Source organism: Delphinus delphis, chromosome 7 (genome assembly GCF_949987515.2).
Source record: "Delphinus delphis chromosome 7, mDelDel1.2, whole genome shotgun sequence".
NCBI lineage: Eukaryota > Metazoa > Chordata > Mammalia > Artiodactyla > Delphinidae > Delphinus > Delphinus delphis.
Window position 1 is genome coordinate 66412159 of NC_082689.1, and position 25572 is coordinate 66437730.

Below are 25572 nucleotides of genomic sequence, written 5' to 3' on the forward strand. Positions count from 1 at the left end.
CCTTTTCCCTTCCTTCAAAATAAACAATGCTCTAAAAAGGGGATTTGATTTTTAAAAATTCACATTTATTAAGATTAGTATCTCCACTAATGTAATCATAATGATTGTGACAACAACATGAATAGGGGTAAGTAAATGTTGATATTTATTTAAAAACAAATTCTACTTCAAATTTGAATTCAACCTCACTAAGCCTTTAATTTATCCTATCTTATAATGTTACCTGGACTTGGAATGAATCAGGCTGACATAAAAATTTATATGTATTAAACATAAGGCTATGTGAGACTGTGTATACTAAAAAATGTACAAAGAGCATGTATAATCCTAAATATACATATCTTTTAAATGAAATCAAATTGTAAATTTCCTCAACAGTTTCTTAAGATTTTTAAAAATATTTTAATTTCTTTTATTATTATTATTTAAAAAAAATTTTTTGGCCATGCCACATGGCATGCGGTGTCTTAGTCCCTTGACCAGGGATCGGACCTGCACCTGGCTGCATTGGAAGGTGAAGTCTTAACCACTGGACTGCCAGGGGAAAAAAAGATTTTTTTTTAAAGATATTCTTTCTAGTCAGCCTGATACAGTGGAAAGTTCAAGGGTATCAGTGTCAGGCCAAATCTGAATGCCGCTTCAACCTTTAATAACCAGATGACATTGGGCAATTATTTAACTTCACTGAGCCTAAAAAATAGTGAAAGTAGTACTATGCAGGGCTGTTAACATTAATTATGGTAGAGTAAGAAGAATGCCAAGCACAAAACAGGCACTCAGCGAAGAATACCAGCCTTCCCCTGTCTTCACATCTGCAGATTGGGGATGAAGATTATAGTACCACCCTAGGGCTGCAGTGAGTGGCTTCAAGTAGAAATGCACCACCTAGGTGTTAGCTATTATCACTGTTATCGGTGTTGTTCAAACTGTGACTGTTAACTGTATGGATATTAAGCTTTCACTACTGAAAAACTGTATTTCTGGTAATTCTCTTGGTAATTTCAAAGACAATTAAGGATCCTAAATTTCAAAGTTTCAGCAGCTTGTGTTGGTACATAAGCCAGAAGCATCTAGATATCATTTTCTACACTATGTAAGCCAAGATATTCTTTTCATGCAAGTCTCATTAAACATGAGACAAAGATAATCAAGAGCAATTAAGCACAACTGTTTACTTAGTGTCATAAATCTTCTTCAGTGCATGTCTACCTAAAATTTTTGATTACATTTTTAGAAAAATTTTGCTTCGGTTTCCCTTGAAACAAGGACACGAAGAATACACTCCTCATATGAAGTTCACACATGCAGGGGAACAACTGCACAGATGGTCTGAAAGAATCCACTCTTCACTTTTAGGAACCTGTCACTCAGAAAACCTACAATTCACTGGGTCCAGGCACCACAGCTAAGAAGGGACAGTAATCATCTGCTGATTATTCCTCATGTAGAAAACTGCCCTGAGAAGTCTCAGAATCACAAGCCTTCCCAAGCCCAGTGGGATCTATGCTCTAAAAATGCATTCCTGAATTCCAAAAAGTCGTAAAACTCACAAATTCCTTGAGGTAATAACCAAAACACTCAATGATCATTACCATTCTGAAAGCATTGTGCCATCCAGGAAGAAGGCAGTTTTATCTAAACAAATTCTGGCAAATCTTAAAAGAATTGTGTTTGTTATGACAATGCAATTTACATAATCTAATATTTTTACCTGGTGTGGAGAGGAAAACCTCTTTTCATATGTCAGCCTGCTTCCTTCTAAGGAAAAACGGAAACCTTTTCTTCTTATGCTGTCTTCAGATTCAGATTTGTGGACCCCATCTTCCTTCTCTTCTTCTCCAGACTGTTCTTTCTGTTTCTTTTTCTTCCGTCTGTTTTTCAGCTCTTTTTCACTCTTGGAGCTCAACTTTGATGCTACTGAAGAACTTTCTGAGAAAACCCCTATCCCACCAGCACCACTGAAGTCTCTTGATTCAGCAGATGCTGCTGCAGCTGCTGCCTAGAAGGGTTCAAGGGAGATGGTAGTTGTATATACACTTTGAAAAACTCTATCTATGTTACTGCTTACTTTAATTTTGGTATCATGAATATGTGATTTTGAAAAATGATTCTCCATTCTAGTATGTATTTGTAAAACAATGCATTGTCATTAGACCGATTAAAGAATTAAAATGAAAAGAAAAGTGGAAGATGATACATGTGACTTTAATGAAGATCTTCAACCTGTAGCCTCACACTACACTTTCTAATTATCTAATAAGATAAATACGATACTCAAATATCATAATGATTTTTTCTGTGATTTAAACAATATCATAAGGAAAGAATTTAAGAACTAAAGGTTTCCTTTTTTTTTTAATTGTATTTATTTATTAATTTATTAATCTATGGCTGTGTTGGCTCTTCGTTTCTGTGCGAGGGCTTTCTATAGTTGCGGCGAGCGGGGGCCACTCTTCATCGCGGTGTGCGGGCCTCACTATCGCGGCCTCTCTTGTTGCGGAGCACAGGCTCTAGAGCGCAGGCTCAGTAGTTGTGGCACACGGGGCCAGTTGCTCCGCGGCATGTGCGATCTTCCCAGATCAGGGCTCGAACCCGTGTCTCCTGCATTGGCAGGCGGATTCTCAACCACTGCACCACCAGGGAAGCCCTAAAGGTTTCCTATTTTAACCTGATCCATCACACTTCCACTTGACAATGACTTTTAGTGCCAGTCTAAATTATTAAATTTAATTCAGTCAAGTATTTCGTTTCAATAAACCTTTTTTCTCTTTGACTTAAAATGATTATTTCACTAAGAAATGCACAACAAAAGCAGATTATAGATTGTATATAAGAAAATCCCAGATCATGGCATCTGAATGAATTTGTAAATTTCAACAATACAGTTACTGGACAGAAAAAGTGCTCAATGTTGTTGCTGCTACCCCAGTATATTTTATCTGATCTTTATTACATATTGATATTGTAAATTTCAACAGTTCAGTTATTGGAAAGATAAAGTGCTCAGTATTGTTGCTGCTAGCCCCGTATATTTTATTTATCTGATCTTTATTACATATTGATATTCAGGATATTCTGTGTTAAAAGGGAACTGTACTCTACATTCAAGAAAAGACGAATATAGGCAATTGGATTAGTGACATTAAGTCAAACAAACATAACTAGAGAAATTCTTGCCTTATTTTGAAGCCTCAACAGTCCAAATTATAGGATTTACAGAGTGGTAGGCAAAGAATGTAATGATTTAGTATGTTTATGTACCAGTGTTTTCCTTATGCAATCCACAAACTTGCATTTAAACACTTGAAATAGAAAATAAATATTAAATAGGTCTTTGTCTTTCTTCCAGACTCTATGAAATAATCTTCTCAGTTTGACCCTGGTTTTCTGACCTTTCCCACCTCTAGCAACACTAACGAAGAAGCAATTATAACTGAATTCTGCTTCCTCAGAAGATTAATACTTCGACTGAAGGCATGTAGGTATAACTACTTTGTGAGCTTGAGTGAATAAAAGGTCACAAGGGAGAAAAAAAGGTCAACAAAGTTCATTATAATTCATCATGTTTGGATGCCATTACTATTGACCGTAAATAATCATCAAAACAAAATAATAATCTCCTAATAACCAAACAGGCTCCTAACACTTACCAAATACATATGACTTGTTTCGAACATCAGTTACCACTGCTGATTTTGTGTGTTAAATGACTCTGATCTCGACAGTGTGGTCAGAGAGCTGAGATAAACAAACACAAAAAGGCTCGAAGTTTGCTACTATACCTGAGCTTCTTCTTGTTGCTTTTTTAATTGTTCAAGCATCTGCTGAAATTCAGCTTCCTTCTGTTCAGCCTCTTCCAGCGTTGCCTGATTCTGTTCCTCATAGGCCATGGCCACCACAGCCAGGATTAAATTTATAAGGTAGAATGAGCCCAAGAAAATGACTAGCACAAAAAATATCATGTATGTTTTCCCAGCAGCACGTAATGTCTGCAAAAATGGAAGAGATATTTTGTTAAATTTTATACAGGATGTTATGAGCTCACACTCTAAGTAATAAAGTATATTATAGCAATTCTCTTGATCTCAGTATTTCATGCTTCCCAGAAGAATCATTTTATCTGTTCTCACCAGTTGATAAAGGTTTTCCCAGAAGTCTTGAGTCATAAGACGAAATAAGGACAAGAAAGCCCAGCTAAAGGTGTCGAAGCTTGTGTAGCCATAGTTGGGGTTTCTACCAGCCTTCACACAGATGTATCCTTCTGGACACTGGCTGTTATTAGGTTAAAGGAAAGAAAGGAAGTCAGTAACTATAAGGTGGATGGCTGGCTTTCCTGTTTTTATAGACGCCAATATCCATTTTATGAGACACCAGGGAAAGCAGATTTCTCTCACTTTAGCCAGTGCTCAACCCAGCACTTAAGTGGACTGATTTACATAACAACAGAATCTGCTAAATCTATTTGTGGATTCCTCTGTGATTCATGATTGTCATTATTATATTTATCATGTCTCCATATAAAAGCAATCATATTATGATTACTATCTTCTGGGATTTGTGAACATGAGCAGAAAAATAAGTCTACAGGGAAAAATTTGATTTTCACTGAAGAATCTAGAGGCAGAAGTGTGCTGAATGTGGAGGTAGGCAAGAGGGCTAAAGAAAAGATGGTGGGGGCACATTGAGAGGAATGAATGAGTCTGCAGAGTGAAGATTTCATAGTATGACCTTAATGATCAAGCTGACCTGGCCTCAATATTGTGCCTGACACTTCTGGGCTGTGAGACTTTGGGCAAGTTTCCCACACTTGCTAGTCTTGGAGAACCCTCATATGTAAGAAAGGGCTAATAACAGAACCTGCCTCCCAAACTTACAATCATTGAATATGATATCATATGTAAAACATTTAATATAGTACAGAGAAAGAGTTAAAATCAGTCTGTTTTACTTATAAGATCTGGAGATAAAGGCAGCACAATCTTTATCACATGAGCCAAATAAAAAGCCTGATGCTGATACCATTGGGAATTTTGCTACAGGTATTAGCTACTAATGTCCACAATATCATCTTCCACAGAAAGAACATTAGATTTCTGTCTATGATTCTAAAATCTTGTCAACTAGAGAAAGGTAACTATTTCTCTGAATTTTCCTCCTTGCTTTAGCTCCAGGTACAATACTTCTTAATAATAAGCATTCACATGATGCCAATCATAATAATTAAAAGTACTTATTGAATGCTGTAATAGCTAAACATTCATTAATCCATTTAATTCTCACAGCCACCCTATAATTATTCCTATTTATCACATGGGGAAATCAAGGCAAGGAGAGGTGACATTATATGGTGAAGTCTGGGTTTGAATTCATGTAAACTCTCCAGTCTATGCTGTTAACCGCTTTGCTGAAATATGCTAAACATGTACTCACCACACCTCAGATATTGACATTATCTTTAGATATCTTACATTTTATGCCATGGAGACCACATTAGCTTATATAGAATATCACACTTATAAAAGAACATGCTTATGAATTCTATTAACTTAAGCTTCTTATGTATATGTACTGCTTTTCCCTATATTTTCCATTGAACTAATTTGCAAGATTAGCTGTGACCTAGTATGGAAAAATAATTGCTGCGTATGAGTGAGTGTGTGAAGGAGGTGAGAATCCACACTTATCCCAGCTATTATGAGAGTCAGCGTGAAGTGGAATTTACGCAGGGCTTTGAATGAGGAGCAAGCGGGGGCTGGATGGGTGGAAGGTAGCAGGTTATTAAGGCCGATGCAACAGTGTGGACTGAGACTCAACACAAAACATCACTTACCCTGCATCTGAGCTGTTGCCACAAAGCAGAGCATCATTTTGCCCTTCCAAAAAATAGAAGTGACCTATTTAAAAGAGCAAAGAATAGAAAGAATCATTAAAAAAAAACACCTCAAAACACTTCAGCCATTGTGCCTAGGTAACAAAGCTTACCTTTTCTTAAACCATGATGAAATTGATAAAATGATAAATGCATATAGGGCTAAATGAAAATATTTTAATAATAATTGAATATTAAACAAATATCAAAAAACATTTTTGATTAAACAAATGTTTAGAAAATTGATTTAGAAAGAAATTTTTTGGTAAGGAATAACTATTATAGCATTCTCTATCAGAATTTATTGCAAATATAAACTCAAATTGCTTGGGATAATTCAAAAAATAGCTGTCAAATTAAGGCTGTTTGGCACAAAAAGTGAGAGATAGGAAAGCCCTGTTGCTTCTAAATGCTGCCATGAAATAACATTTATTTTACAACTATGCTTTGCCTGGACCCAAACTAGATTCAGACCTTTGTTTTCCCTACCAATTTTAACTTAATTTCTTGTGAAAAGTGGACTGAGCTGTTTGCTCTTTCCATGATACTGTAAGTAAGTGTTTTGCTTTGAGTTTTGGCTTGAATACTGTCTTTCAAGATAAATTTGCTTCTTTGGAGATATGTATTTTCTAAGTATACTTTTTTTTATTCTTAAGGAATACCTTATATATAAATTTAATAAGTTGCAAAGATGATCTCAGGAAACATACACATATATAAACATACATATTTACATATTCACATACAAAAACATACAGACACATATATATTAAAAAAACACACACACACATAACCCCCACAAAAAAATTTTACTATAGTTTTCAGGAATACTTAAAAGCCTATATTCAAGGAATACCCTAATATATTATGTAGGTCAATCTGGGTCATAGTTTCACAAAAAATTTTAGATCCTTACCTCATAACATATATCAAAAAATCATTCTAGATATTTAGGGATTAAAGATTTAAAGACAAGTCCATTAATATAATATAAAAATATGTAGGTTTTCTTTTCAATCTAGACTATACAGGTGGCTGTTTAAATGCAGAATATATAGGTGGCTGTTTTACATGCAGAATATCTAGGTGAAAATTTTTATTATTTCTGAATCCAGAAGCATTTTATAATATTAACTATAGAAAAAAAGAAAACAAATTTGATGACTTGATTGCCTAAAAATTAGAATCACTTAGGGATCAAAAACAAACAATAAGAAGAAAAAACAAGCTGGAGAATATATTCGCCAAAAAAAGTCAAAATGTTAACATACTTGATAAATTATAGAGATCTTATGAATTTCCCAAAATATACTATCACCTGATAGAATAACAGGTAAAAATGTCAACAGATAATTCACATTACATTAAATATATAACTTGCTAATGATACTAATAAACAATTTTAGATTCTACTACATTAATAATTAAAAAGAGGATACACTTTTCCTTCTATCAGAAGATGTTAAAATATGGTAATAATCAATATTAATGAGAATTCAGTAAGATGGCCACTGCTATAGGAGGTATATAGTGGTCTGACCTCTTTGGAGAGCAATATGACACTATGTCTCCCTAGCCTTAATGTCGTCATACCCTTTAACCCCCCAAAATTCTACTAATAGAAATCTATCTGAAGGAAACAATCAGAAATAGAGAAAAGATTTATGTGCAAAGATTGTCACTGTGCTGTTATTATAACATTAATAAATGGGAAATTTCATAAATAATGAAATCATTTGTTTTATTTATTCACTTGTCCAAAGAATGTTAATCTCTTCAGTAAAAATCTTCATGAGAATACTAATTCATAAAACATTAATATAATGTGAGAAGTGATAAAATTTCACATGGTTCTAAAAACCATGAAGGATACCTCAGACTAAGTATCCCAATGGAGTATTGATAATCAAGAGATCAATGGAAGTAGGCTAGCTAATTGCACAAGGAGAAGGAGGGGGGCTTTCCTGGTGACACAGTGGTTGGGAGTCCGCCTACCAATGCAGGAGACATGGGATCGGGCCCTGGTCTGGGAAGATCCCACATGCCGCGGAGCAACTAAGTCCATATGCCACAATTGCTGAGCCTGTGCTCTGGAGTCCGTGAGCCACAACTACTGAGCCTATGTGCCACAACTACTGAAGCCCACATACCTGGGGCCCGTGCTCCACAATTAGAGAAAGCCCCGCACAGCGGCGAAGACCCAACGCAGCCAAAAATAAATAAATAAAATAAATTAATTTAAAAAAAAAAAAAGAGAGGGAGGAACTTGGACATTCCAATGACAGAGGGGCAGGCTTCAATGATAAGAAGTTATACTAAATCATAAGTATATTCTGATGTCCATCTATAAAATAAAATCAAACTGTATTGATAAACAACTCTAACACAATGATTAATACCAAAGAGATAAACTGGAATAAGAATATTATAAAGGTAGGCTTTGGGTTTACACTTTCTCATCAATAAGTAACTTGCTGGACTGAGGTTGCTTAACTTTCTGATGAGTACACAAATTCAGATTTCATCTTAGTTTCTCCATTTCCAGATACATCATATGCACTCAATACATACATTGAGTCAAACCAAATAGGGCCAGATTATTTTTTCCTCAGTCTTCTTAATAATCCATTTCAGCAAAATACATTGAATAGTTCAAACTACTGATTTATTTATTAAGATGACTGAAAACTCCTGATCAATCCCCAACAAATGAATATTTTTGTTTATAAAGCATTATACTGTATTGCTGTCAAGACTGGTTTAGGAAAAGAACACATCTTCAAATGGTAACTTTTATCGCGTTGATTGAAAGATAAGGAAAAAGGAGTAAGATACCATTTGATTTCTGTATCATATATATTATCTTAAATTGGTCTAAGTAATTTGGTTCACATCAAAATTGAGACAATTTTCACTATATATATATTTTAATATTTAAAGGACTAAACAGCTTAATGGTCAAAAGAGTATATCTTACTTTTATCTTCAATATATTCATCCCAGTTAAACATGCTCACTGTCCTATTGAAAGTGGTACCATTCCCATCCAATGAGTTATTAAAGAAGGAAGTGATGTTTATTTCAAAGGAAGAATTATCTGGGGGCCATTGCAAACATTTGTTTCGCAGGTTGCCCATAAACAGCTGTAATCCTATTAGTGCAAACACGCTCAGACAGAACACAGTCAGGATCATTACATCTGAGAGCTTCTTCACTGACTGGATTAGGGCGCCCACGATGGTCTTCAGGCCTACACATAAAATCAAAGGGAGGAATTTAAATATACTATTCGACAGCTACTTCACAGACAAAAACATCATGAGCTTGTCCTGGAAAATAAAGATGTCATGCAGAATGCCAACAATATTAGTTTAATGTTTGTGATCGAATAACATTTTCATGAAAAGCCTGCTAGCCGGTGAAAATGAATGAAAGCAGAATTTGTACGTTCATTAGAAAACCGTGAATGGAAATAAACCAAAAGTGTATTTCCAAATACTCCTTAGAGCAAAAGAAATGGTTTTGTTATTCATGCTTAAACATCAACCTTGTATAAATTTTTTGCCTTTATTTGCAGATGTCTTACTCCCTAACCTCTTATTGATTTTATAAAAATCTATATGAATAAAGTAGTAAGAAATCTTGAAGTCACTGAGTTATGAGGTTATATATTTGTGAATTCTGCAAGCTTGAGTATGGGTTAAAAAAGGAAGACATCTGAAAACTGAGCCCCATGCAGCACTCATGCTATCCCTTGCTCTTTCATTTATCTGAAGTTAAGAAAATTACCAGTTTTAGACCTAACTGGTCAAATCTGCAGCAGTTTGAATGCCTTACAGTTTAGCTTCTATGCAGAAAGCTTGATGTTACAGGATACAAACCATGTAGCCTGTTACTGCAAATGCCTCATGCAAAAACTTGTTAAACTCAAAGGCTGATTTAGAACAGATCATTTTAAAGAAAGCAACTAGTAAAAGCAAAGAATCAAATCCACCCAAAATATGATGTACTGATTCTTGCTTTTTTACAAATTTATTTGCAATAGGTGAGAAGCAACAAGGCTTACGCACAAAAGCTGTGATTGTAGCACCAATGCTGCTAAAGTCAGCCTCGGTGTTTAACCTAGCTCTCACCTGGAATGACTGAAATTGTTTTCAGTGCTCGGAGAACTCTGAATGTTCTCAACGCTGAGACATTGCCCAGGTCCACAAACTCTGTCACATATCTGTAATAGGGAGTTCACACACAAACACAATAACAGAACACAAGAAACAGTTGGAGATATAAGGGGCCTACCACCTTATACCAGTTTCTTCTTACCTGGAATTACAGAAATAGTTTTCAAAGCTCTCAAGACTCTGAAAGTTCGAAGAGCTGAAACATTGCCTAGGTTTACAAATTCTGTTACATACCTGTAGAATTAAATCAGAGTTATTCAGAATTTAGGGAAATCTAAGTCTAAGTTGGTCTTTCATCAAGATCTTTCAGCTTCAATGAGTGTTGCCATCAGATTTCCCAATTAAGAGAAAAATGGCACTGTCATCAATCATAATCTCTGTTACTTGGGAAATTTATTTTATTGCTTTACAGCACTAATTGAAATCAAAGCCATGTAATTTACTATGATAGTCCCTAATTTCTCCAAAGTGCACAATCTGATTGGAAGAAAAATATCCTAAATTCACATAATAACCAAGAAAAATGCTTGATCTGTTAAGGGAAACCACCAAGGAGAAATACAGTATAGGCTCCCACTAATGATTTACTCTTCCTGGATAGGAAATGTATTAAGATACTTACGCAAAAGTAATGACTGTGAAATCCAACCAATTCCACGGATCCCGTAGAAATGTGAAATCTTCTAAACAAAAGCCCCTTGCAAGTATTTTTATAAGTGATTCAAAAGTGTAAATTCCTGTAAAGGTGTACCTGAGAGAAAATAGCCAAGCCCACATTAAAGATCTAGTAGGTAATTTACATGTACATATCTTAAAGGAGAAAAACAACAAATACAAATTAGAGGCTTCCATATAGTTCTATATTGGTCTCCCTATAATGTAGACCTTAGGTAGTACTTAAGGAAGAAAGAAACATTACCTTCTGAAAGACATTCTCATTGACTATAAATGAGTATTGTACTTGCTACACTACTTCATCTGAAAGCCCAAATAATATGGTTCTATATGAAAATATTACCCGAAATACACTAGTTTTGGTCAAATTTAAGGAAATAGTTATTAACAAAAATAAATGAAGATTTTTTTGTCTAATAAAATGTGCATCATTAACAGCAATGAAATATATACCAATAAAACAGAAAGGTGATAGCCATGAGGAAAAGAACATACAAACTAGGTATAATTTTTATCATCAGATATTAGTAATCACTGATTACCTTTGAAAGAGTGTGAGACTCATAAGGAAGATAAAGAGCTACAAATATTGGCAGTCAAATCAGTGCAGTAATTGGAGCAACTTAATGAGCCAGTGCAAGCTTTGTCCTACAGAAAATCAGTGGTTGAAATGAACTTGAATCACTGTCTAACTGGTTTGTAGTAGCTAGTATGATTTGCTAAAGAAACTGATGAGGTCTCAAGATGTTAAATGCACATAAAGGGACAACAATATTGCAAGATTTTTTTAAAATCTTCTACTTACTCCACATTCTTTGTCCAGTCTGGAGGATTACTCATGGTCATAAATACACAGTTGGTAAGAATAGTGCACATAATGAGCACATTGAATAAAGTAGAAGAATACCGTCAAGGAAGACAAAATTCAGTGGAAAATTTCACTTTCATACACCATTATGTCTTTCACCACCATGAAGTTTAGAACTTTTATGCCCTTATTATTTTATTATTGAGTTTGCTTTTTCCATTTCTGTAATTTTAACAACTCCATAACCAAGTCATGTCAGGCCAAGCCATCAATTATTTGGAGGCTACTTATGTGATTTTAGTAATGAAAAAGATTAAATGAAAAGAAATTAGCTCATTGGTAAGTAATTTATCAATTTAAGTTTTTTTCTTTCTTTAACGACAGACTCAACGACTGAAGTGCAAGCTCAGCATGTATGAAAACTCTGACAAAAATTCAACAAGAGAATACCAATAATTACAGTCGTCCCACAGTATGCGTGGGGGATTGGTTCCAGGACCTGCAGCGGATACCAGAATCCACGGATGCTCAAGTCCCATAGTGGGCCCTCTGTATCCATGGTTTCTGCATCCTCAGATTCAAGGAACCATGGATCCTGAACACTGTACACCACCTACTGTTGGTTGAATCTGCGAATGTAGAACCCATGGATATGAAACCCATGGATGGGGAGGGCCGACTGTAACTGAATGCATTATAACTCCATCCTAAGGGTCATCTGAGTGGAATATCTTCAATAAAATTCTTTCTAAGTGGAATATATAATATACAGTGATTGCTCGTTAAATTCTGAATAGTAAGAGAAGATGGCTGGTGTTAGTACTGACATTTCTTGGGTTTGTAACTGTGGCCAAATTACTTATAATTTCCCTAAGCCTTGGTTCACTTTGCTATAAAAGGGAGAAAGAATAACCATTCCACAGGATTGCTGTCAGGATCAAATTAGTTAAAATATATTAAACCTCCTACAACTTAATGTGCCTTGTACATGGTAGATACTCAATAAATTACTTTCTTAATTTCCTAAATCATAGAGAACACTACTTATAAGAAACATGTGGTTTGTTTCACTCTACCCCACTTTGCCTGTGTAGACATAGCCAATGCAGTTCACTCTCCTTTATACTGAAAAACAGCAACAAAAGCTCTTTAAGAAAACTTTCAGTAGTAATACTTGAAATAACTTTCTTTCATAGTTAATAAAAAGCACAAGAAGGATTCAGCTGTACTTATGCAAAACAAGAGCTTTATCAATATAGATTTAGAAACTGTATAAAAATTCCAGTGAATAAATGCTATTAATATCACTTCTCACTCTTTATTTTTATTTTTATTTATTTATTTTTTTTGTGGTACGCGGGCCTCTCACTGTTGTGGCCTCTCCCGTTGCGGAGCAACAGGCTCCGGACGCGCAGGCTCAGCGGCCACGGCTCACGGGCACAGCCGCTCCGCGGCATGTGGGATCCTCCCGGACCGGAGCACGAACCTGTGTCCCCTGCATCGGCAGGCGGACTCTCAACCACTGCGCCACCAGGGAAGCCCTCACTCTTTATTTTTATTATAAATCTTCACATTACTTACACATAGTAAAATATCAGCACGATTTTAAGTGTAGTAAAATAGAATAGTGTTGTGTTATCTATATGTTGTGTTATGTATTATGTGTTAATCTATAAAGGAAGCTTCTTTGCACCCGCAACTGACTTTAGTCAAAGCAATCATTGAGTTTTCATTTTGACTGGCAGTGATGCAAGGCACATGCTTGATTCTCAGCTTGTTAAAATGCATCCACATGAAAACAGTCATAAGTGAATGGTGTGGATCAGCCACATGAGGGCACTACAACCTAGAGAACACAGAAAAACACCATTTCAAAGAAGAAACATTTTTCCTTTATTGCTACAAAGAAACAAAGAGTAAGACAAAATTAAAGATGACTTGCTATTAGTATATAAAACTAGAGGATCCTCTGTGTCTGTTAGGCTGCTAGGCTCTACTGGAGAAAATGACTCCCCTTGGTCGGTTGGCGCCATTCAAAATACATGGTTCCCAGCCTCACCCACACTCAACACAGTCTAAATATTTCTCCACCTCACTGCACCTCCTACTCTGCAAAGACAATTCCAAATATTCTCCACTCTTCTCTGATCTCCAATCTTCTTCCTTCCCTCCCCGTTTCAAACTCATGACCTTATTTCCTACTTCACTGAGAGAAGAGATAGGATCAGAATGCCATATCTTTACTTCCCACCCCCAAATTGACAAACCTCTCTGTAATAAGATCCTTTCCTCCTTCTTGTTTCAATGGGGGGAGTTTTCAATCCCTCTACTCATACTCTGGACACCTTCTACCTTTCCAGAACACTTCAGAAATCTCTTATCTCTTCCTTCTCTTACCTTTAACACTTCCCACTCTATCTACCTCTTCCTATCAGCACAAACTTGCTTAAGTCTCTCTCATCTTGGAGGAAAAAAAGAAAATACTTTCCTATAACCCACAATCCTCTAACTACTTACTACTAACTACTTCTCTTTTCCATTTCACAGCCAAACTTCTTGGAAGAGATGTTTATCTTTACTTTCCCTCATTTATCTATCACTTCCTTAGCCTACCAGTTTTCTTTCTAAATAAGACAAACATCTTCATGTTTTGTCCCTGAAAACAAAAGGATAATTTTGAGCTCTTATTTGACTTGCTCTCTCAGCAGCATTTGACAAGCATGATTCTTCCCCCTTTCATTATGTTCTCTTATTTTTGCTTTCATGAAGTCCCAATCCCTTGATTTTTCATGTCTCATGGACAATTTTTTTGTAACCTTTGAAATGTTATATTTCCCTTTTTGAAAAGGACATCGGATATCCAAGCCATTTTTCCCTCTCCTGCTATATTTATCCTAGTAAAGCTCATCAACATACATAGCTCCAAGTACATTTACATGCCCACTGATCTCAAGTATTTCTCTCCAGACTAGCCCTCTCTTCTGAACTCAACTGTCCATGGTACCCAATTGTACATATTACATCTGCATTTATGTTTACTCATTTCATTGACACTTCAAATTTTTTCAGTTCTAAAACTAAACTAAAACTCTTTCCATCCTATTCCTCTGCTCCTCTAAAATACTGCCCCTTTGACATCTCTGTATCACAGAAAATGGCTCACGATCCAGCCAGGAACCTAGGGGTGATCTTGCATTTTTCTCTTCCTTAAACCTCCACATTCAACTTAACACCAAATATTGTCAATTCTACCTGCTATGCCTGGATTCAGTGAACTTTTCCCCCAATCCTCATATCACTACATAGCCCAGGTGTCCATCAAATCTAACCTAGATTACTGCAATTTCATCTAAACTGGTCTTTCTGAATCCATGTTTGACTCCTTTCAATCCTTTCTGCATACTGTACCAAATGACCTTTGTAAATGTAATTTCAATAGCTTTCCACTACCTTAGGATGGCGATCAAATATCTTACAAAGAGTGAAGGGTCTAGGAGATCTAACTCCTCTCTACTTCTCCAATTTCAGCTTCTTTACTCTTCATTCCACTCTCCCCAGTCCAATATTATTGCAATTGTTTTAGGTCATGGAATTAAATAAGCTCTTTTTCAAGTCAGGATCTTAGCAAATATCACCTCTTTTCCCTGGACATGCTCTCTACTTCACCTAGCCAATTCCAACTTTTTCTCCAGCACTCAGATTAAAAGTTATTTTCAGTGAAATGCTGTGCACAATAGCACATTTCCTGATTAGGTCTATCAGTAATACATACTTGTAGCACCTGATACCATTCCTCCAATGACTAATTTTAACACTGATTTTTTTTCTGCTAGGCAGTCAACTTCACGAGGGCCATGTCTCTATTGTTCACCACCATACCCTTGCCATTTTGCAGTGTCCGTTGACTATTGAATGATGTCAGTTCGGAAGATTGTTTATTACTAAGTGAAGTAAATTTTCCCTTTTTAATGCTATATTTATTAATATGGATCAGAAATACAGCATGAAATTTGTTTTCACATATATCAAGTTCACAAGTTTCTACACTTTTTTTGAAAGAGAGAACACTGGATAAATATAAAGTGGAAATTGATAGCCTCATGAGATTTATGTCACATAACAGACTAAGCCATGGTTTTATGACCCTTAAAAATATTTACTCCTTATAATGGTAAAAATTAAGTACATATAATAACGTAAAAAATATATTCAAATATTAATAAATAATAGAAAGAGTGAATATTACCCAGTAAGTCAAAATTAATAAATCATTACACTCAAACTCATGTTTTTCACATTGTATGACTATCATTTTAATAATAAAAATATGCTTAAGTTAAAGATCCTGACAGATGCTCAAAAAGGAAAGCAAATAAAACTATTTTGCTTTTAAACCAAATAAGAGATAACTAGAGTCAGGTTTTTATGCTATTAGTTTAATAGATAATCTCTAAATAGAGAGTTTCAAAACCCATTACTTTTTAAAATCACTATAAATGTATTTTATCAGTCACATATCTTTAAGATTCTCCGAGTTTGTGAGTGATTGAAATAGTAGGATTTCAGATAATGATAACAAATATACAAATATGGAAAAAAATGTAGACATGGTATTGGTGATACCATACATTGAAAAAGTATAGAAACTCCATGTCAAGGTAGATTTCAAGGGGTTAGAACTAGTAACAAAATGCATATATTTATTTTCTAAATATATATTCCATGACATCAACTAAAGTACATTTTTCGAAAGAACAATGAATCCTAGAATAGTATTTCCTTAAGAGACTTTGTATATAAAATAAAATAGAGGTAGTTAACCTCATATAATATCAGGAAAAAAAGGATTTTAAAATCTATTAATTTCTCTATACCAGGTATTAATAAAAATGTGTTAACCTTTTGATTGATACTAACCCGTCAGTTGGCAAGTCTAAAATATTTCCTATGTGTGTAAGATGAGGAAAGACTTCAAGTTTATACTGAAAATGGTTTATGTAACTTTTGACATGGAAACTAGATGTCTACCCCTATATCCATGTAGGTAGGATGAAGCAGCATGAGTTTTAAAGTGATGAACTGTGGATCAGATGCATCCTTTACCAAACACATGGGCTTCAGCAAGTTAATTCTTTAAGGCTCATTTTTCTTGTGTAAATGCAGATAAGAGTACTAATACTTTTCTTAGAGGATACAGTCATTTTTATTACTATTAATCATTTGTTTATTTAACATAAAAATGTAGGGCGTTTCTTTGTTATTCTTTTTTTTCTTTGTTATTCTTAAGGAGAAGACATCGTTTGTTCTGTCCAGGGGCTTTGTAATAATACATAATATCCAGAGAAGTTGCAGAGAAATTTTCAACTTAAAATATATACGAACTAGAGGTAGAAGATAGTTTTATGTAAGAGGTTTTCTAACATAAAAATGGAGAATTCAAAGCAAAGTAAGACAGGCCTTTCTACATATTGATGCGTATTTGTGAGACAGCAGAAATATTGACTAAATGTCACATATATATGTGACACACACATAATGTTAACTCTTGAGTTGTTTAATTTTGTTATTAACAAATTCCTAACTATGTGATAACTTTTGAGCATTAAAGCAGGAAAAATAGAAATCATAAGCTGTTTACCCTCCTTTCCCTTAGACCTATATAATTTTGGGGTTTTGATTTCTACATAGATGAAAACCGTGATTTTTTAATTTCTACATAGATACCATATAATTTTGGGATGAGCTAAAAAGCTCGCTTCCTATTTAATGAAATAGTAAGTTGGAGCCACTGAAAATAACCTTTGAAATACACAGAGACAGAGATACTGGCAATGCCCCTAGTACATTATTTATACCCGAGGGTTCAGAAATCAGTTTTCTTCTGTTAGATGGAAATTGCAAAAGACCTAACCTGAAATTTTAGCTCTGCCACTTATATAAAATGTAGTCTTAGAAAAAGACTAAACATGTGTGGGCTTCAATGAACTCATCTGCAAAATGAGAAGGCTGGAACTGACCCCATTATGTTTTGGTCGATTAACAGCTCCTAACTCTGGTGCTGTATAAACATTTTGTTTGCAAAATCAAGCCTCAAAACAGTAGAGATTTGTACAGAATTCTTTGTGGAATTCCTTAAACAATATGAGAGTGCTCCTTTGCTAATCTTGCAGCAGCTGCTCCTAGAATTGTAGCTACTACTACCAACAATAGCTGTCCTGGCTACCAGTTATCATGTTCCTACCAAGTGTTAGTCATGGTGTCAGGTACTTATGTAGTTATTATTACTGATGTATAAATAACGATTGCAGTTTTATAGATGGAGAAACTGAGATTCAAAACAGTTGGAGTAACTTGGCCCAAGGTCATGGAGCCAGTAAGTAAATCTCAGAGGTGGGGGTTGAATCCAGGTTTTCTGAAACCAAAAGCTGTGTATTTTCCTACCCTTTATGAATGATAGGTAGTTCTGCATTATTGTGTGATTTGGAGTGTTTCAGGTCTTTGCCATCACTTTAAATACCATCCATACACTGACATCTCTAGTTATACCTCCAGCCCAACCCTTTTCTGAACTCCAGACTTGTATTTCCATTTAACTTCTCAACTCCTCCACTGAATGTCTAATAGACCCCTCAAAAAAAAATATATATGTTCAAATCCACACTTTTGATTTTACCCAGCATATCCCTCCACCTAATGTTGTCCCAAGCTCAAGTAACTACATTTTTCTTTCTTGACCAGACTAAACACTTGGAGTCTTCCTTAGCTCTGCTCATTCCCTCACACCCCATGTCCAACTGCTCAGCATATCCCGTTCAGCTCTTCTGAAAAACACATCTGAATTTGATGACATCTGCTACCCTTATTGTTTCCACCAAAGGCCAAGCCACTGGTGTCCCCTGCCTTCATAATGGCAGTAAGCCCCCAATCTATCTTCTTGCTTCCATTCTTTCCCCCCAGGCAGCCTGTTCTCCACGCAGCAGCCAGAGTGATCTTTCTCAAATTTGAGTCAGGTGATGACACTCTTCTGCTGAAAACCCTCCAGTCATCTCTCCCCATCTCATGCAGCATAAATTTGGTGTCTTCACCACAGCCTACAACTTCAGCTCCGACCTTCACTCTCACTGACCTCATCCTCTCCTACTCTCTGCCTTTCCCACTCTCCTCCAGGCACTCTGGGCTCATGGCTGATTCTAGAGCACACCAGGTACACTTCCACTTTTATCCTTTGCCTTCATATTTGCTATTCCCTTTTCCCCTCAGATTTCCATGTCTCACTCCCTCACTTCCTTTGGCTCTCTATTCAAATGCTATTTTTTTCAGAGAGGACTTCCCTGATCATATGATTTAAAACAGGACCTTGCCACTCTTCTCTTTTTACACTGCTTTAGTTTTCTTAATAGCACTTATCACTAGCTGATTTATTTTTATTATCTCTCTCCTCTCAAACACACACATACACATGAATGTAACCACATGCGAGCAGGGACTAGGTGTGGCTCTATGTTGCATCCCAGTGTCTAGAAGAACATATGCCACACAGTAGGTACTTAGTAAATATTTGCAAATGAACAAATGAATGAGTAACAAATGCAAAGTAAAGGAAAGTGTGCTTATTAAAGTAAAATAATAAAAACTGACATGAAACACATTGAAAATTCTGATAGGGAATTTTAGGAATATGGATTATTTTTTACTTGTTTACTATCTAGAAAATATAACCATATTTTATTTAACTATTGAAACAAGGTAATGGGCACATCAACAGCATTTTCAGTTTTCAAAATATACCCTGACAAAAATATAGTAAGCTAAGATTTTTCTGCCAAAATCAAGAAACAAAGCTAATTTGATATGCAACAGCTCCTAATGAAGATAACAACTCTTTAAGAAATAAGTCAGGATTTTCGGTGGAAATAGAGATACCAATCTAGGTTTAAAATACAAATTTCTTGATTGTGACTGGCCATATTCTGGATTATAAACTAATGATAATAAATACACAACAACCTCTTAACTGTGCCCAAGACCCACCATTACCAACCCCAAGCATTGTTATCTTATAGCAAAAGACACTTGAAGTCAGAAAACCAGGATTTGAGCTTAGGATTTGCGTTGTGAGGAATAAGACAAAATCACTGGGAAAATCACCTGCAAACTGTACAGTATTATTTACATCAAAGTTTACTAGGATCTCTAGGCAAATGTGCCTTATCACCAAAAGACTGAAGAATGTGTCTATCAGTCTACCTGCCTTTTCTCATATCTCTACTCCAAGGTGAGATATCTGAAATATAGTATTTTAATTCAGGCAATCAGAGATTTTTAAGAATCTACTTTTTCTACGTTGGAAGAAATCTGTAACTATATGCCATTTGTAAGGTTCTGGGAGAGTCAACCGTTCAGTTTGGCAAATCTTAGATTTACCTGGCTGCCTTTACATTTCAACTTGCACCACTGCAGGCCTCCTAACAACTTTGCCCCTTGGAGGTTTTCTTTTTTACTGGGAAGCAAGTGCAAACCTTCAAATTAAATTGTATCTTGATTCCTGAATAGCCCCCACCATAAACTCGGTCCTCAATGCCCAGAGTCTCTGATCAGAACTTCTAAAACTGCTCTCATCCTCTACCACTGGAAGTCTCTTTTCCCAAACGGCATTAAGTTAGGGCTCCTGGGTCTCCTAATATAGAATTTTTTGGAGTGGAGATTATAGATTTTCAAAAAAAATACTATCTCTCCACAAAAGTTTTAAAACAACAAAAACAACAAAAAATCCTGCCTTTTCCTTTAACATTGGGCATTCTTAATTTTATTTCATCATTCAGTTTCAAGAAAAACAGATTTTTCTGACCTCTTCAAACCTTCCATTTTGTCACTTGTTTTGCATCTAATTACTTAACCTCTTGACTCATTTGTCACTTATTTATTCAATATGTACTCTCTCAGTATTTACTATGAACAGAGCATTGGGCTAAGTCTGAATTTTCCACATAATTTCATGTATAAATTGTGATTATATAGGGATGTACAATTATTTTCAAATATAATAAATAATTTATGGAAAGATTTATTCAGTGCCCAGATTATAAATACTCAAACATAATAATGGACCATAATTTATAGTTCAAGAGACTCAAATCTGAATCTCAATTTCATTGTTCATTCCTAAAGCTAACTCAAAGCATTTTTTCTCCCTGTACAACTGGGTTCTCTTACTTGAAAAACAGAAGTAAGGAATCATTATTGCTTAAAAAAAACTCACAAGAAATTATTAAATGTTAAAACATGAAATTAACGTATGAAATTAAAATATGTTGATGTCTATGCAAAACTGGGGGCGGGGGTGGAAAAGGAATGACCTAGAGGTTAAAAGGAAACTTAATTCCAGAATGCCACGCTTCTAAAGACATCATTTGCCACAATGCCAGGCAAGTCTGGGGACATGCTTTACAGCCCCTCCACCCAGAAATTAGATGACTTCCCTGTACCAAGCTTATCCCATCTCTTGAATTCCTTATCTTTTCTAATTCCCTACCATATCTAATTCAAATATTTTCTGGGCCTGCTAGAGGAAGTTAAGTTTTTACTTTGTAAGCCTTAAAGCCAAGCCCTGGGCTGACCATGTTGTAAATTGCAGGCAATGACTCTTTCTAATTAGGAAACAAAATTTAAAGTTGTCCTACCTGAGACTTTGCTTAACTTTCAGTTTCCCCTTCCTTACCTCTAGGTCCTGATATATATCAGTTCCTCATCCCAAGGCTTCTGTGCGCTTCCTGTAAATGCCTCTGCGTAGCACAGCCAGTCTTGCAAACCTTTGCTTCCTTGATTGTTGCAGGGCTGGCTGTCAGCCAGATCACTGTCCCTGGCCTGGAATAAAACTTCTCATTCACAACTACTCTATTTACCTTCAGGAGTAAATCAAATCACCATCTCCCACCAAGGCGTCATCAATCCCATCTCTAGGAAGTAGACACTTCATGAGGAGAATGAAGCATGAAATGAGGATGTATATGTATAAATAGAAATTAAACCTTTGGAAAGAGATAATTGTAGCAGGACCTGAGACTTGAATAAAACATAGGAACAAGTGACCCAAAAAAGTGACATTTGAAAGGCTAATGTGTATTCCATCACAATTATAAACATTTATAACTCAAAGCTTTCAAATGCTAAAATGAAAAGCAGAAAGTAGTAAAATTCAGATGAAAAAGATATAAAATTATATAATTCAGATTATGCATATATTTTCCAAATGTAAAGTAGTGAAGAAAATTAACTCACAGAATTTACCCATTATATAGATAACCTTGTAAAATTTGAAGACTTATAAAAGGAGAGCCTGGTAATACTGTCAAAATTAATGAAGAAGTCTTGGATGTAGTAGGTAATTCAGAGGGAGAAGAGGAGGAAAGAAGAAAGAAAGAAGTAGTAAGTCAGGGAAAGAAGAAATACTTGGAAGATGGGGCAAAGTGTTTCACTTACCTATGATCCCATTTTGCAATAACGCGAACTGTTGAGTAAGAGGGAAAAAGAAAGAAAGAGCACATAACATTGCCAACCACGCATATTTCTGAAAAATTCCCAACTCAATAAGTCAGTCAAAGAGCAAAATCATATTAAATGACTATTTGAAAAAAGGATATGAATGTACCAAAATCTTAATAGCTAATTTTCTAATAGGGTTGAAGGGAGTTAAAATGTACAGGGCAGGGGTGGCACTGAACCGAGAGATTGCTTTCCCTTTATTCAATACTATAAACGTCTGAAAAAGAAAACAAACACATAAAACAGAATTTAGAATCTTAGTATTAAAATTAAGAATATTTTAAGAAAAAAGTGAGACAACTTTTTAGAAATATTGTCTTATAAAATAATAATATACTAATTACCAACATATGACATGATGCTGTGTACTTTCTCTATAAACTCTCCTAAATTTCATAAGTGATATGAGGATTTAAGAACATAAAGAAAATCTGTAGTCACCGCCATAGGAATACTTAGCATCCTTATCAAGTTTTAATATCAGTATTTTAAAACTGTAATTATAATCCACAAAGAGCTCAAAAATGAGGCTTTGATTCGTTTTTCAGTTAGATAAATATTTTCTCAGAGGAACTTCAGGGTTTTCCAGAGGTGTTGTTTGATCACACTCTTTTTTGGGCACTTAAAAGCCACCTGCTTTTATTTCTTCTGGGGGGAGCCATGGAATGGGCAAAGTTTATGGTGTGAAGGAATAAACCTGCTGAAGATCAAAGTACCTTATGTAGAGCTAGATATTGTAAAGAGGAATTTGGATACTACTCCTGGAAATATTTTTAATGCATAAAAAAATATACTCCTTGTCTTAACTTTCTGTTTCACCACACTGTAAGGTAAACAGACTTTTGCCCTTCCTCATTTCCCCCACTGCAGGATGCCCCTTCAGTTCTCTGCCTGTCCTGGACATGGGTTCAAATGAGTGCTTCCAAAAGGCTTCTAGGGTAATGGGGCCATTACATGGTCAAGCCTACCTAGTACCCTAATGATACTTCAGACAGAGGGGAGGAGGCGCAACATTCTTCACCTGACATCCCTGGCCCTAGCCCGGAAGCAATTAGGAAGTAGGGGAAGTAAAGGCAACTTGACTAAGAACTCACTTTCTTATTGATATAGTAGGGGTCCAGGTCCTCCAGGGGCTCTGACACCATCTCTGGAGGAATGTCTCCATAAATAAATGGAAGGGATTTTCCTGCTTCCAAGTCACTATTTGGCTTTGGGCCATTTTCATCATCTTCATCCTTGCGTTCTTGTTTGGGTCTCTTAGCTTTCTCTTCTGCAATGCGTTGCTCAATAGCAGCAAGGGATTCCCTGGTAAAGAAGCGGAAGCTGTCAGGTCCTGGCGGTACCAGCACTGATTGTGCCATCTTTTCATCCTGCTCCTTTAATCACTGTTTAGCTCCTTGCATAAGAAAGTGCTATGGAAACGAGAGAGAGATAGAGAGAGAGAGAGAGAGAGAGAGACAGAGAGAGAGGGAGAGAGAGAGAGACAGAGAGAGAGACAGAGAGAGAGACAGAGAGAGGGAAAAAAAGCAACGGTCATTAGGATAAAATGTGACTGTGGCCAATTACATGATACTGAGATAAAATATATAAACCAAGCTATCTGTAATATTTTACTAAGGAAGCTGCACTTGGCACTCGGGGGATTCTCCTGCATGCATTCATCTGCTTGCATGGAGATCTATCTTTCACATTCAGTAGGTGTCTATGAGGTAATCTAATCTCCCACTCCCAAAATGTTTTAAGTGAAAATATCCAACTCAGAGCTCAGAAATGGAGAATACTGGTTTGTGCTTGCTGTTTCACTTGTGTGAATATTTTGGCAGCCATCTTTTTCAGCATCCCTTCTGAAAAAAATATCCGAGATCCATAACAAGAGATGAATAATTATCAAAAATTGCAGAACCTGGGCTGTGCAAAGATCTTGCATGTATCTCTCCATTTTTTTCCATGTTCCCTTTGGCCTACTTTTCCACCTCAAAGAGCTTATTCAAAATCAACGCACCTGGTAAAGAGCTCTGGAAATCCTGAAATGCCAGGCTGTGGAAACATAGGTAGATACTGCTTGAAAGCAAGGGAGCGGGAAGGAGCAGGGAATGCCGGATTGCATTTGGAACTGCTCGGAAGCTGCACAGGAAGGGACCCAGCTCCTGCCAAACCAGGCAGGAAGTCACCCACGTCAAGAGGTCTGGAGCTTGGACCCCCTGGTTTAGCAACCTGCTGCTAGCTAGTGTAATTGCTTCTTAGATTAACAAATTTGCAGTACCTTAGGAAATACTGTAGAGATAGCTCATTTTCTCAAACAGTGCCCATTTCTTAAGAATCCACGTAGCAGATTTGGACTTGAAAAAAATAGTAAGTTTAAGATAGTTTATCTTTTACATGAACTCCTATTATGCTGGTCTTTGTGATAACATAAATGGAGTTTTACTGTATTCTAATCATATTTTACTGGGCTAACATATATAGCTCAAGAGAGCACACCAATCATTTCAAACGTTATCTCTGAATCAGTGGCAAGAGTTTCTATGCTTTTTGAAATAATACAACCAAAATCTTGACTCCAGAATGCCATCTATATACAATCACTTATCTGTTTTTCCTTCTTTTAAAATATCAATCCATTTTAACCCTTACCCTACAGGAATGAGAATTACCATTTAATTACATGAGGTGCATTTTCTAAAAGTAAAATTCATTCACATCCAGATCATTTCTGTAGATATGCTAGATCAAACAGGGAAATCTAAAATAACATAAGTTATTGTACCATTTCCACATTTTTTTTTTGAAGTAGACCAGGACCTTTCAGCCACCAGCTAGAAGACTGCCCTCTCAGTATCACAGAGCCTCCAATACCTCCCTCATTTTCCTCACCCATCCCCAGAGACCCTTAGGCCTAGTGACAGGCATAGGCATGAAGAAGGTCCCTGCACATTTCAAGGAGGAACCTGCCATGCCTGGATGCTCTAATAGAAGAGACATGCTAAAACATGCAGACAGCAGCTTCAAAATGAAAGTGGTCCTCTGCAGATTCCCCCAAGGATTCTACTGTAAAGGTAAAGAAGCATCACAGAGAATAAGCATAATAAGAATATTAAAACATTACCCCTGCAGAATCTTTTACACCCAGAGTTTAGGATTGATAAGCTGGCACCATGAAGACTGCAGCTAAAATTCCATCATGCTTTTTTTCTTTTTTTCATTTTTTTTTAATTCTCCTTCAAAGACCACACCTAACTTCCTGTGAAAGGATTCTGGTAACTGAAGTAAGAACAGGCATTTCCTGTGCGGGGACTACAAAATGGCATTATTATAACTACCACTAGAGGGCGGGGAACTGTGAAGAGAAACCCCTCAGTGTACACACAGAAGCATGTTTGAAGCAGCCCAAAGCTCTCAGTAATGGAGCTCTAATCTTCTACAAGCTTTTCTTAGAACAGAACATTAAGACTTAGCTGGTTTGAATTACTAATTTTGTTAACTGATAATGCTTCCATTCA

The 25572-nt window shown here is 36.0% G+C and overlaps 1 protein-coding gene across 1 annotated transcript in view; it reads right to left on the bottom strand.

Annotated features, from left to right (window-relative positions):
* The window catches only part of LOC132428591 (sodium channel protein type 2 subunit alpha), a 94135-nt gene extending 68886 nt beyond the window's left edge, over positions 1-25249 (bottom strand). The window contains exons 1-11 of the mRNA XM_060016658.1: positions 25179-25249; positions 23167-23484; positions 22171-22289; positions 11528-11617; positions 10670-10798; positions 10190-10281; positions 8847-9119; positions 5831-5894; positions 4131-4272; positions 3783-3989; positions 1712-1999 (exon numbers count right to left, since the gene is read on the bottom strand). Coding sequence (XP_059872641.1) covers positions 1712-1999; positions 3783-3989; positions 4131-4272; positions 5831-5894; positions 8847-9119; positions 10190-10281; positions 10670-10798; positions 11528-11617; positions 22171-22289; positions 23167-23433 — 1671 coding nt within the window. The 5' untranslated portion in view covers positions 23434-23484; positions 25179-25249. The remainder of the gene's footprint in view (positions 1-1711; positions 2000-3782; positions 3990-4130; positions 4273-5830; positions 5895-8846; positions 9120-10189; positions 10282-10669; positions 10799-11527; positions 11618-22170; positions 22290-23166; positions 23485-25178) is intronic.
* Between the last annotated feature and the right edge of the window lie 323 nt (positions 25250-25572).